Genomic DNA, 14,365 nt, shown 5'->3' with positions numbered 1-14,365 from the left:
ACACACACACACACACACACACACACACACACACACACACACACACACACACGGCTTTTCAGGGGGAACAGACAAAGAGAGAAGGGATCACTAAAGGACTGAGAAAGACATTGCCCTCAAGTCATAATATGTAACTACTCAGCCTAGTCCTAATGAAGGTATAATGACTGAACAGTTCGGAAAGAAAACCATGAGCTTTAAACTTCCTTAGTGAATAGTTACTCTGTAACACACCACTCACCTAACACACACCTAAGACTTACCGCAGTGTTTTACCAAAAAGTCTCCGACTTCTGTGTTTACACCTCCACGACCCGGCTCCAGTGTCTCTCTGGGCCATGGCCTCAGTGGACCTGCTCTGACTTGGGGCCAAGGCCAGGCCACTGCTACTTTTCAGCTGGCATTTACATAAAAATGACTAACTGAGAACAGTGGTTAACATCTTCCATGTCTAACGCCTTCTCACAGAGCAACTGTCTTGATGATGCAGAGGTTGTTGATTCTGCTTTTCACAAGTGTCACACTACTGATGGAAACACAGTTTCCAAAAAAGAACACTAGAGCTTACAATAATAATAGTTATTATTATTTGGTGAGTGCTTATATTTGTCCTATTTCACATATTTATTTATTTCACCTTTATTTAGCCAGGTAGGCAATTTGAGAACAAGTTCTCATTTACAACTGCGACCTGGCCAAGATAAAGCAAAGCAGTTCGACACATACGACAACACAGAGTTAGTTACACATGGAATAAACAAACGGAGAGTGGGGTCACAGCCAGGGTCTGCCATTATCATCAATTAGGGTTAAGTGCCTTGCTCAAGGGCACATAGGCATATTTTTCACCTTGTCGGCTCAGGGATTCGACCTTTCCTTTCGGGCCCAGCGCTCTAACCGCTAGGCTAACTGCCGCCTAAGCTTACAATAGCATAATCACTGGCGACACACTGCTGCTGTGTTGGCGAAAGGTCAACAGTAGAATGATGTGTGACAGTAATAGTCCAAATCATTACCCACTTTCCTCCACGTGGCCAATGTTTAGGCTTGTGAGTCAGCCTGTACAGTATGGGCAACTCCCTGGTCAGCATGGAAAAAATGTCAAACTACATCACATAATTCGAAAAGGTATTGCTATAGCTTTATCTTGTATGCAGAAGAAAACGTGCTAGGCTACTGCTACAATAACACACACTGTGTCCCCTGTTAAGATGATATTCCTGCATGCCATAAGAAAATCTTTTCTCTCCTTCATTTCGCCCATCTTTAATTAGCCTACTGTACTTTCCTCCGTGGAACACGACATGAGCTGCTATTCAACGGGAAATTCACTTCAGCTTTACATTATTGCATGAAAGCTTGCTAGTTGTCCCATTAATTATACTTTAACAATGTTGCAGCGAAACTACAATGTTACAGCAAAACGTAGTAATTGCAAAAGCCCCCGGGCGATTTCAAAGCAAGCTGCGGATACATTAAAACGTTCTACTAAGTCTTATGTAGCCTAAAGTTTCCATCTTTGTTTCTTTCCCCCTGAAATCTCAGTTCAGAACAAAACATATGCTCTCCCGAAGCATTCCTTCGTCGTTTACTCCCTGTTACGTGTCTTTCTCTTTTTCTGCCTTTGTCTTGAGTTTGCTGCTGCCTAGCAATACAATAGCCTACATCCCTAAAATGCAGTAGCCTAGCCTAAAAAACAAGGCAGAGGGTAGGCCGGATGTAGGCTAGTTCATACTTTCAAAAAGACTTCGATTTTTAGGAGAACTTACCACGCAAATCCCCAGTTCGACATCATGGGGAGGTCGGACATCAGAGCGCTCGGTAGTCATCAGTTAATTAGCCTATCGTCCCGGACTGAGGATGGGCAGCAGCATCGGATAGCGGACAGCCGGACACCAATCTATAGCCGAGGGAAATGGTCCACATACAATCAGCTAGTTACCACAAGTCCACGTCCTGCGGTAAACAGACTATATTTGGCCACCCCTTGGCTCGTACTTTATGTCAAAAAAAGATTTGAGTCAGTTACTATGAGGAGACCTTCATCATCAGTTCAAAGCAGCCGTCTGAAGGAAAAGATAACTTGGACAGGAAATATTTATGTCGTTAGGCTGTCCGCCCAAAATTGCGAAGACTGCAATTAGGCTCCATCGACGGAGCAATCTGGATAAACAACAGCCCATCTCATCACACATCAACGTGACCACCACATACATGAACGAGCTACATGAAAATACACTTTGAAAAGGAGCTTGATGACTGTTGGTCCTAGGCTACTTGGAACATGGAATAGTTGTATGGAAATGATGATAAAAAGATGTTTGATGGTATTGTTAACTACAACACCACAATAATCAGCCTCTTCATCATTCAAAACTACCACCATCATTATCAGCATCAGTAACCTCACTCACATAAATCAGTGGAAGGCTTATTCTATCACATGTTATCTAGCTGGATGATTTAGCAGATGTTGTAATTTCAACATGGGCCTTAGAAGGAGATTTGTCTTACACATTAAAAACAGTGTTTGCAATATACTCTACAAAAACAATCAATCAGCCTACATCGAATACATAGATTGCCTAATATTTCTCTGATGTATGTGAGACACATAACAGTGTTGTGTTGTGAATGTCGGGATTATAAAAATACATTAATCATTCAATAAGATTCATTTCAGGGATTTGATTTCACGGAGTCCCAAATTGTACCCTATTCCCAGGAAAAATAAAGGCCTTTATAGTGCACTACTTTTTGCGAGGGCCCATATGGCTCTGGTCAAAATGTAGTTCACTATATAGGTAATAGGGTGCCACTTGGGACAGACCCAGGGTTTGGCCAAAGCTTTTAGACTCACTTAAGGATGAACACATTAGAGAAATAATATTATATTCTGGGAACCACACGGATGTTTTATATAATATCATACAGTTTCTTTTTTGGGCTCCATATGTTACAAAATCTATCAGCTTTTCTTCTTTGTAATGATATTCTAAGGTATGTTTTATAGTCACTGTACGTATTATAGTCACTGTCCTTGTTCTCGTTATCACACCACAGGAGGTTGGTGGCTCCTTAATTGGGGAGAACGGGCTCGTGGTAATGTCTGGAGTGGAATCAGTGGCATGTTATCAAATACATCAAACACATGGTTTCCAGGTGTTTGATGCCATTCCATATGCTCCGTTCCAGCCATTATTATGAGCCTTCCTCCCCTCAGCAGCCTCCGCTGCGCCTCCCAAGTGGCGCAGCCTCCCAAGTGGCACAGCGGTCTAAGGCACTGCATTGCAGTGCTAGAGACATCACTACAGACCCTGGTTCATTCCCAGGCTGTGTCACAACCGGCCGTGATCGGGAGTCCAATAAGGTCGGCGCGCAATTGGCCCAGCGTCGTCCGGGTTAAGGGAGGTTTTAGCCGGAGGGGTAGGCCATCATTGTAAATAAGAATTTGTTCTTAACTGACTTGCCTAGTTAAATAAAATTTAAAAAATGTAGCTGTGCATTTTAAAAACATATAATTGGTAAACTATCTTGTATATTCTTCATCCATATTGTTATGTAGTAGATAGCTAAGTGTGGTTGGGCCACAGTCAGCACATTACCATGATACACATTCCACCCCTAGGGGGCAGTGGCTGCCGTGGCCAGGTAAGGAAGCTCTGGTATGCATAAATCTGTGGTATTCACAGATGGGAGAGATTACCGCGCTAATCATCTGAACGAGTGTGATTTACCGGCCCGCAGGGCTTTTGATTTTTAAGGCCTTGGAATTTTCCGTATTATTTGTTGTTTGTCATCAACTGAACGACAATATTATAATTATCACAACTTTTTACTGTAGACCTCAGAGCTAATTTATAAAGCATTTCACTGTAGCTCATCCAAAGCTACAGTGGAGAGAACTGTGTGTATACTGTACCCCAACACACTGTTATTTGTATTCTCAGATATAAGCAATGCTGTAGTGTAGGCACTGTACTCAAATTACCCCCCCCCCCCCCCCCCCCTTAATACAGGAATACAACTCACTTCTTGAATTGAAATTTAATTGACCCTAACCCTGAATGTATGATCTGTATGTGTCCAGGAAACATCTGTTGGATGCTCCCATTCTTACACAGGTCCCACCATGTTTAATGTCAGCCAAGTGACCTGATGAGAGGAAGAGGTTAAGAGAGACATAGAGAGGTGGGTATGGAGAGAGAGAGAGAGAGAGGGGGGGGGGGGGGGTGGAAAAGGATAAGAGAAAAAGAGATACGGTTCCTGTAGGTGTAAATTAACGATTGAAATAAAGAGAGAGTCAAGGTCCAAGGCAGAGGATGAAAAATAGGGAGTAATAAAACAAGGGAGAGACTAAATGAGGAAAAAGAGGGAAAGTTACAAGAGCAGCTCTGGTTTCACTGGTTAGCAGTGCCCTCAGAACTCTGAAGTGAAGACAGCAGAGGAAATGTCCCTATAATTCCCAGTTTCCATGGGGATTCAACCACAGCAACCAGGGATTACCTCATTTCCTGCCTCTGTAATGTAAATATACCATAGCCTGCAGCCTCGGAGAACAGACAGGAAGGAGTTCAGGGTCAAAGGTTACTGTGCCAAAGAGAAGCCAGTGAACAGAGGTAGACTCCTAGCCAGACCAGACCACACATTGGGTGTATCCCCAAACGGCACCCTATTCCCTATAGTGCACTACTTTTGACCAGTGCCCTTTAGACCCAGGTCAAACGTTGTGCACTATATAGGGAAAATGTCACACGGAGCTGAACAGCTGAACCCAAGAGCAGACTCAGACAAGGAGACTGCGATGAGGTAACCAAGGTATTTATTGAAACACGAGAGGAAGATTGAGTGCAGGCCAGGGGAAGCTCGGGCGGGTTGCTGGAAACCAAGTGCAGAGGCTGAGGCTGGAGCGAGTGGTGTGGGGACAGGGTAAGCAGGTCCGGAGGGGAAACCAAGGGAGCGTAGAGTGGGGAATCCAGGACAGAGTAGCAGGACTGACAAGAAGTCGGACTGGAGACAGGGACCAGAGTCAGAGCGGGAAGAACTGTAGCGGAGAGGAAAACAGCATCAAGCAAGGGAAAACAGGCACAACAGGCTAGCAACATGGATTGACTGGGCAGAGATTACAATCTTATTTTTGTAATTTTATTTCACCTTTATTTAACCAGGTAGGCTAGTTGAGAACAAGTTCTCATTTACAACTGCGACCTGGCCAAGATAAAGCAAAGCAGTGCGACACAAACAACAACGCAGAGTTACCCATGGAATAAACAATCATACAGTCAATAACACAATAGAATAGAAAAGGTTGAAAAAGATAGAACTAGAAAAAATCTATATACAGTGTGTGCAAACGAGGTAAGATAAGGGAGGTAAGGCAATAAATAGGCCATAGTGGCAAAATAATTACAATTTAGCAATTAAACACTGGAGTGATAGATGTGCAGAAGATGTGTGTGCAAGTAGAGATACTGGGGTGGAAAGGAGCAAAAAAAGAAAATAAATAACAGTATGGGGATGAGGTAGTTGCATGGGCTATTTACAGATGGGCTATGTACAGGTGCAATGATCTGTGAGCTGCTCTGACAGCTGGTGCTTAAAGTTAGTGAGGGAGATATGAGTCTCCAGCTTCAGTGATTTTTGCAATTCGTTCCAGACATTGGCAGCAGAGAACTAGAAGGAAAGGCAGCCAAAGGAGGAATTGGCTTTGGGGGTGACCAGTGAAATATACCTGCTGGAGCATGTGCTACGGGTGGGTGCTGCTATGGTGACCAGTGAGCTGAGATAAGGCGGGGCTTTACCTAGCAAATTCAAAACTCAGATTCAAAACTCAAAAGGACTGACTATCTCCTGTTTCACTACGCTCGCCACCGGGTCTGCGTCACACCAAAGGGTGGGCGTTACAAACACCAGGAATATTCAACTTCAATTGCTCCACCTCCACACTCAACGCTATCCCAGAAATCACTCCTTTAAATGGTGCCCTGTTCCTAAGAGCAAGCAATAAACAGATCGTGACCCACATGCATGGGGGAAAAAAGTCCACTTCTTCAGCTTACCTTCACCAATTTAACAGTACCCAATGTCCTTTCCACCCAACCTGATACCACATATGGATCAGCTAAAAAGGTAAGGATCCACTTTCTCCAAAAAATCTCACTCACACTGGGCCAGAATCATCTTCATCATAATCCTCGGGATGAGACTGGGATCTTCACCACATCTGTCACCTCAGGTAATTCCCCCTCAACATCATCAACTTTACTATCTACCCTATCGGACCACGCTTTGGGAGACAAAGATCTGTGCTTAATGCCTTTTTTATGCTTTACGGCCTCCATCTTCTTCTCTTCCTGCATTCATTCTTTCTTACTACAAGAGCCAGAACGGGACCAACGATGCTTTTTCGGAGTCATGGCCCTAAGCCACAATGTACTTTCCTCCGTTTCTCTTCTGAGATCCACATGAAATCATCTTTGGAAAAGCTCTCCATATCCTCTTCTGTGACTAGTCTGCAGTCCTTTTCTTCTTCTTCTTCTTCTTCTTCTTCTTCTTCTTCTTCTTCTTCCCAAACATAAACCAATAAATCTGTAATTAATTTTGACATTTTTGCCGAGGAGGTCTTAGTCACCCAATTTTACATCTAACAAATATGTTTGGCGCAGTATCTCATGTGAAAAAATGCGCATGAAAACTATTTGTCTCTTGATGAATGACAACAAACACTTCATTGAAGAATCCCATCCATAATATTCCCACTCCTGCTAGGAATAGTACTGTTGACCAATCCCTGATGAAGGGGCGTAGACTTCGGCTACCAACTTTTCTTTCATTTTAAGATTTTAGCCATTTAGCATGTAAGTGCATACATTTTCGCAAGAAAAAAAATGAGTGTGCACGAACAGCCCAAAACAAACCTGCCGAACAAAAAATCGAACAAAACTGCCCCCAAATTTCATCATAATATATGCACAAACTGTTTTGACTGGGAAGCATGCAACAGGCTTAAGGGATATGGTTAAACTTCCACCTAGCCATTCAGAGGGCAAGATGGAGCTACTACCTAATATGGTTGATAAATGAAGATGTTTTAAGCTTACCGTAGGCTTCCCAGTCGAAACAGTTCCCACATATATTAGGATGACATTTTCTGATGTTTTTGTTTGTTTTAATATCTTAGGCAGGTTTTTTTCTGTCTGTTCGTGCACACAAAAAAATGTGGACTGATAGATGAAATGCGGACAGTCTGAGCACTGATGGAGGAATTGTGCGTTCGTGGTGTAACTCGGGCAGTTGTTGTTGCCATCCTGTACCTGTCCCACAGGTGTGATGTTCGGATGTACCAATCCTGTGCAGGTGTTGTTACACATGGTCTGCCACTGCGAGGGCAATCAGCTGTCCGTCCTGTCTCCCTGTAGCGTTGTCTTAGGTGTCTCACAGTACGGACATTGCAATTTATTGCCCTGGCCACATCTGCAGTCCTCTTGCCTCCTTGCAGCATGCCTAAGGCACGTTCACGTAGATGAGCAGGGACCCTGGGCATCTTTCTTTTGGTGTTTTTCAGAGTCAGTAGAAAGGCCTCTTTAGTGTCCTAAGTTTTCATAACTGTGACCTTAATTGCCTACCGTCTGTAAGCTGTTAGTGTCTTAACGACCGTTCCACTGGTGCATGTTCAATAATTGTTTATGGTTCATTGAACAAGCATGGGAAACAGTGTTTAAACCCTTTACAATGAAGATCTGTGAAGTTATTTGGATTTTTACTAATTATCTTTGAAAGACAAATCCTGAAAAAGGGACGTTTCTTTTTATATTGTCACTGAAAAATATTGTTGGCTGCAACTGTGTTAAACCCGATTTAAACGGTGTACTATAAATGTATATTTTGCAGTTGTGAAATTATTTTGATGTAATATGAAAGTAGAGGCCTCGTAATCTAACGGCAGAAGAGCTAAGTGTGTCGTTAGATGCTTTTTTCCCCTCCCACATCACTGTATATATACACAGAAGACCTCCGCTAAACATAGGATCACATGGTTTATCTGTCTCTCTGTGACCATGATAACTTCAGAACAAATTTGACTACAAATACAAAGTTGCCAATGTCTTTGCAATTAATACAAACAACCAATGACTGCATTAAAATATAAATGCAGTAGGCTATAGGCCTATTTCAATCACATTGAAATACATTTCATGTTCAATAAATTGACTGTAATTTGTCTCAGTATATTAAATGATGTGTAGCCTAACGTGCGCAATGATGTGCAAAGTCTGTGATTTAGTGCATTTTCATTGGATAACGCCTTGATCATACTGATAGCGTCATTGCAAAATAGTATGGAGCATCATCTGGATGTGTGCAACAAAAGTTCACCATTCACCTTCTGCCAAGCCGTCTACGCATACAGTTTGATGCATAGGTTCGATAAATCCAAGATATGCACCACACAGAACGCACTGCAACTGCCTCTGCAACGCAATGCTTCAAGGCATGTTTGATTTGATTTAGGTTCTCTCCAAAATGGCACCCTATTCCCAATATAGTGCACAACTTTTGACCAGGGCCCATAGGGCTTTGGTCTAAAGTATTGCACTATGTAAGGAATAGGGCATCATTTGGGATGTATCCTTAAACCGTTTTCAAAAGTTCAGAGGTTCTCGAGAAACAACAGACCTACTGTTGTGTAAACTTGCGAAATTATCATATCTTGAGCGCTATGTCCGGAGGTCACATAGGACACTCGCCCAACAGTTGCCTCCCTCCGAGCAATTTTCTCTTTGACCTCAACATACCTACAGTATAAATGGTAATAGCAGAGCAATGTTTTTGAAACAGCTGGAATGTATAGACATTTTCCTGATATTTGAGAGTTGTTTTATTGAAATTGCCACAATAACTGCCACCTGCCGGCTGCAATGAGCCATGCAAAACTATGGAAGCCCATTCCCGCCACCATAAAAAAAATGTTGATAGGCCTACTGGCTAAAAATGTTGAGATATGTAAGTCAAGTCATTTTGAGATACACAATTAAAACTTCGTAGGCCTAAGTACACATTTTTAGATAGTAGATCATGAATATAGAATACTAATTTGTTGCCTTACAATCTGGAATTAAAATAGATTTTTGGGGGGGTTGTATCATTTGATTTACACAACATGCCTACCACTTTGAAGATGCAAAATAATTTTTATTGTGAAACAAACAAGAAATAAGACAAAAAAAAACAGAAAACTTGAGCGTGCATAACTATTCACCCCCCAAAGTCAATACTTTGTAGAGCCACCTTTTGCAGCAATTACAGCTGCAAGTCTCTTGGGGTATGTCTCTATAAGCTTGGTACATCTAGCCACTGGGATTTTTGCCCATTCTTCAAGGCAAAACTGCTCCAGCTCCTTCAAGTTGGATGGGTTCCACTGGTGTACAGCAATCTTTAAGTCATACCACAGATTCTCAATTGGATTGAGGTCTGGGCTTTGACTAGGCCATTCCAAAACATGTAAATGTTTCCTTTTAAACCACTCAAGTGTTGCTTTAGCAGTATGCTTAGGGTCATTGTCCTGTTGAAAGGTGAACCTCCGTCCCAGTCTCAAATCTCTGGAAGACTAAAACAGGTTTCCCTCAAGAATTTCCCTGTATTTTGCGCCATCCTTCATTCCTTCAATTCTGACCAGTTTCCCAGGCCCTGCCGATGAAAAACATCCCCACAGCATGATGCTGCCACCACCATGCTTCACTTTGGGGATGGTATTCTCGAGGTGATGGGAAGTGTTGGGTTTGCGCCAGACATAGCGTTTTCCTTAATGGCCAAAAGCTACATTTTAGTCTCATCTGACCAGAGTACCTTCTTCCATATGTTTGTGCAGTCTCCCACATGCCTTTTGGCGAACACCAAACATGTTTGCTTATTTTCTTCTTTAAGCAATGGCTTTTTTTCTGGCCACTCTTCCGTAAAGCCCAGCTCTGTGGAGTGTATGGCTTAAAGTGGTCCTATGGACAGATACTTCAATCTCTGCTGTGGAACTTTGCAGCTCCTTCAGGGTTATCTTTGGTCTCTTTGTTGCCTCTCTGAATAATGCCCTCCTTGCCTGGTCTGTGAGTTTTGGTGGGCGGCCCTCTCTTGGCAGGTTTGTTGTGGTGCCATAGTCTTTCAATTTTTTTATAATGGATTTAATGTTGCTTTGTGGGATGTTCAAAGTTTCTGATATTTTTTTAGAACTCAACCCTGATCTGTACTTCTCCACAACTTTGTCCCTGACCTGTTTGGAGAGCTCCTTGGTCTTCATGGTGCCGCTTGCTTGGTGGTGCCCCTTGCTTAGTGGTGTTGCAGACTCTGGGGCCTTTCAGAACAGGTGTATATATACTGAGATCATGTGACACTTAGATTGCACACAGGTGGACTTTATTTAACTAATTATGTGACTTCTGAAGGTAATTGGTTGCAGATCTTATTTAGGGGCTTCATAGCAAAGGGGCTGAATAGATATGCACGCAAAACTTTTCAGTTTTTTAGAATTGTTTGGAACAAGTCATTTATTTCATTTCACTTCACCAATTTGGACTATTTTGTGAATGTCCATTACATGAAATCCAAATCCAAATTAATTTAAATTACAGGTTGTTATGCCACAAAATAGGAAAAACACCAAGGGGGATGAATACTTTTGCAAGGCACTGTATGTGATTTCAGAGTTGGCACCACAGGACCCAGAGTGGTGTAGGGAATTGTTTTCCTGGGGCCCAGAGTTTTTCCAGATCTGGTAGACTAACCTTACCAGGTAAAACTCTGTGTATGACATAGTAATAAATCATCTGTAAAAAAAACGATTTTATGTGGGCTATGATGGGACAAGATCTTTTTTTTATCAGGTCATATGGTTAAAAATAAACTCCTGGAAAAACTCTGGTCTTAGGGAGGATGCAAATGTTGAAATACAAAGTGCTGGTGCAAATGCCAGCTCTCCACATATTTGCCGGCGGCCCTGCTGTGCTGATCTCTGCAACGTGGATAGATGGAAATCGCCACACAATGAAAAAACATAACCTATTTGTATGATCTATATGTATTTTATTTTTGGAATGTGGGAATGGGCTTCCATATAAAACAACTAAACATCTCAACTGCCTGGTGAATTATACAAACATTTTGTCAGTGGAATTTTCTATCCCAATGATAATAATTAACAATCAATAAACCTTGACTAATCCCCAAGGTTTGTAAGACACTGGGTTAAGAATAATTAGGCAAGGACTCAGCTTTCTGCAAAAGGTCTGTACAGTTTATTCAGAGAACGTTCTGAAGTCCATTACACAAAGACATTCATTTTATGCTAACTCTCCACCTACGCACATACCTCCACACAAACAGTAGGTGAGTTGCATCCCTCCCTGGAGTTCTCACCACTGTTAATCACTACCCAGTGCTGTCTGCCTTTCCCCCGAGATTAGAGAGACCTTGAGGGTCACTCCCTTTCTTCTCTAAGTTACTCAAAGTTCCTCACTAGGTCGGGTCAAACACAGTCTACTATTTTCTTAGGCACACTAATACACACACACACACACACATTTCATTTTTGTACCGGGCCTCTACTAGACCTTATGGGCCTTTCGATTAGTACTTTAATTATTCATTATACATGCTACATAACTACTAATTACTAATTGGTTATGTGACAGGGTTGGATTCTTTAATCATTTACCTTTGAACATATTATTCCCTTATCACGTTTTCAGTCACAATTTTCTTTTAACACATGTAGCCTAATGATTTGCATGCTATTGATAAAAATGAAAAGTGTAGGTAAATACAGTATTATGTCAATTGTAATTTTGTCCCGATAACTCTGTTCATTGAGAATAAGCCCTTAGACTGTAGATTCCCACTCCAAATGGACTATAGAGTCTTAGAAAAAAGGGTTCCAAAGGGTTCTACATGGAACCAAAAGGGTTCTCCCTGGAACCAAATAAGGCTTTTCAAAGGATGCTCCTATGGGTACAGCCGAAGAACCCTTAAAGGTTCTAGATAGCACCTTTTTTTCTAAGAGTGTAGACAGACAGCAGGGTAAAGACAATAAACCCCACACCAACACACTGTTGGACCTGAATAACTCTCAGCACATGTCAAAGTCAAGCTCGACCATTCTTCTCGTGCTCTGCAGATCAGAGAAGTACCACCATTGAAAACAGGGGATTCCTATGAGGACACAGATTTTAGGTACAGCACAGAAGGTTAGGTTTGTGGACAAAGGGTGAAGCAATCTGGTATGTCCTCTCACTCACGAAGAGTAGTCTAGTCTAGAGTGACAATGGTGACAATGGTGGGAAAAATGAGAAGCCAGCCTATGCCTACTCCTGGCCTAAAAAGTGCCCTCATTGGAGAGTATTCATTTGAAAGTCCAGGAATAGGCTTACTCTGGCTCTGGGGAAATGTCCAAATATGTTTATAATCTTTATCAATAGTGTGTGTAATTGTAGAAAAAGTATGGAAAGTCAGTCAGAAATTACACATTGACAGATTGGACAGCGGAGTCAATCACCACCTTCCGGAGACACCTGAAACCCCACCTCTTTAAGGAATACCTAGGATAGGATAAAGTCATCCTTCTAACCCCCCCCCCCCCCCCTTAAAATATTTAGATGCACTATTGTAAAGTGGTTGTTCCACTGGATATCATAAGGTGAATGCGCCAATTTGTAAGTCGCTCTGGATAAGAGCGTCTGCTAAATGACTTAAATGTAAATGTAAATGTAAATTACATTAGTCTCTTACAAATTACTGCAACTGCAGGAAAATCCCTGTTGCAGCCATTACTTTACATTATACATTATGTCATTGGATCAATGGAGCAATGACATTGTGCAACAATCGAGGGTAATAGTTCCTTGCATCCCTGTGTGGAAATATTGAGTTTCAGTTAAGAAAGCAGTGAATCCAGGAAGGAAAGGGGTCAGATCTACTCCCCATATTGAGGGTCCACTGACCATGTTGCCAAAATCAGTCCCCGAAACAAGGGGTTAAAATAATACAGAGCCATTACTTAAACACACTCACAGACACACACACATGCATGCACACAAACACACACACTTATTTTTTCATTGCGCCGTACAGGTAGCAATGGCTGATAGCTCGCGTAAATGTTGTTTGTTTTTAAGTGTTTTTTGTATCAACATTTTTCGATCAGCTATTTGTTTTTTGATAGCTATTTTGAATCTGTTGTAATTGGTAATCTTGACCAACATTCAAGACTAATGTTGTCTTGTTTGGCTTAGCTAGCTAACAGATGTCTAGATATGGACTGTTTGGATTTGAATGCCCCAACACCATCTTGATGAGAAGCCTGAAGTGGAGAAGTGCATAAGGAGATGGCTTGTGCTAGCTAGTGAACCCACTATTGACCGTTAATTATGTGTGGTGAGCTTTCAGTGCCCTGTGGCAGCAGTAACCTTAGCATCACCCAAGTGGGTGCTACACAGAGTTAGTGAGAGGAGTAGATAGCTACAGTTAGCTAACCATCAAGCAACAAAGCTCAGCGCATGGGCATTGGGGACAGGACAGTGCGCTGCTAAGGCTGCAGACATTATTGTCTCACTGACTCTGACTGGCTCCCTCCTACATGACCATCCATGCTTGACGTTCCTCTGCTCTCAATGCCATCATAACTGCTTCAATTCATCATTCATCCTTCCAGTCCATACCCAGCTAGAACATAACGTTCTGAGAACCATATGTTTCTTAGAGCTTGGTGAGAGCGTGGTTGTCCTATGGTTATTTTACATGCAACCTTTCTGGGAATGCTGCAGGATAGTTGCTGGGCTTTGGAACATTCTCAGCACAAAAAAAAAACATTATTTTCTTGGTATTTAATTACTTTACAGTTCAGTTCCTCCAGGATTCCGTGATTCTGCAATTACAAAATGTTAGGTGGTGCAAATTTATGTTTTTGCACCTCCACTTTTTATACCAGGAAATTATCATAATCCATTGCATAATTCATCCATTTTCAAAAATGTTTTTTAAGAATATATGTATGACCATTTTAGGAATGGTATAATTGAGTAATATGATTACATTTTGCAACCCTGCTCCCCTGTCGAACCAAGATTAATGGTTTTGACCACTAAAGTCTTGCTTTACTACACGCTTCACTGCTTTGATTGGTGCAGCTAAACCACAAGGGTGTATCCTATAATGAACAGGTACCTGCAAAAAAAAATCAAGGAACTTGTTTATCTATTTTGCTGTGCTAACATTAGCTAGCTAGATAAGGTTAGTAAGATAGCTAGCTAAGGTTAGCATGCTATCTAGTTACACTGACAGCTGTCAGTTCCTTATTTGTTGATGTTTTTTGATCTCTCCACAT

At 41.8% G+C, this 14,365-nt stretch overlaps 1 protein-coding gene across 3 annotated transcripts in view; it reads right to left on the bottom strand.

Annotated features, from left to right (window-relative positions):
- ankfn1a (ankyrin repeat and fibronectin type III domain containing 1a) overlaps positions 1 to 2,474 on the bottom strand; it is a 234,714-nt gene extending 232,240 nt beyond the window's left edge. For 2 of the 3 annotated variants that reach the window (XM_045723336.2, XM_014212988.3), the window contains exon 1: positions 1,770 to 2,474. In XM_045723336.2, coding sequence (XP_045579292.1) covers positions 1,770 to 1,829 — 60 coding nt within the window. In that variant the 5' untranslated portion in view covers positions 1,830 to 2,474. The other variant, XM_045723338.2, reaches the window with a different exon arrangement.
- Between the last annotated feature and the right edge of the window lie 11,891 nt (positions 2,475 to 14,365).

This window comes from Salmo salar, chromosome 01 (assembly GCF_965601325.2).
Source record: "Salmo salar chromosome 01, fSalSal1, whole genome shotgun sequence".
In the NCBI taxonomy this organism is placed as follows: Eukaryota; Metazoa; Chordata; class Actinopteri; order Salmoniformes; family Salmonidae; genus Salmo; species Salmo salar.
Note: the sequence above shows the minus strand (reverse complement) of the source record. Positions and strands in the feature narration are given on the sequence as shown.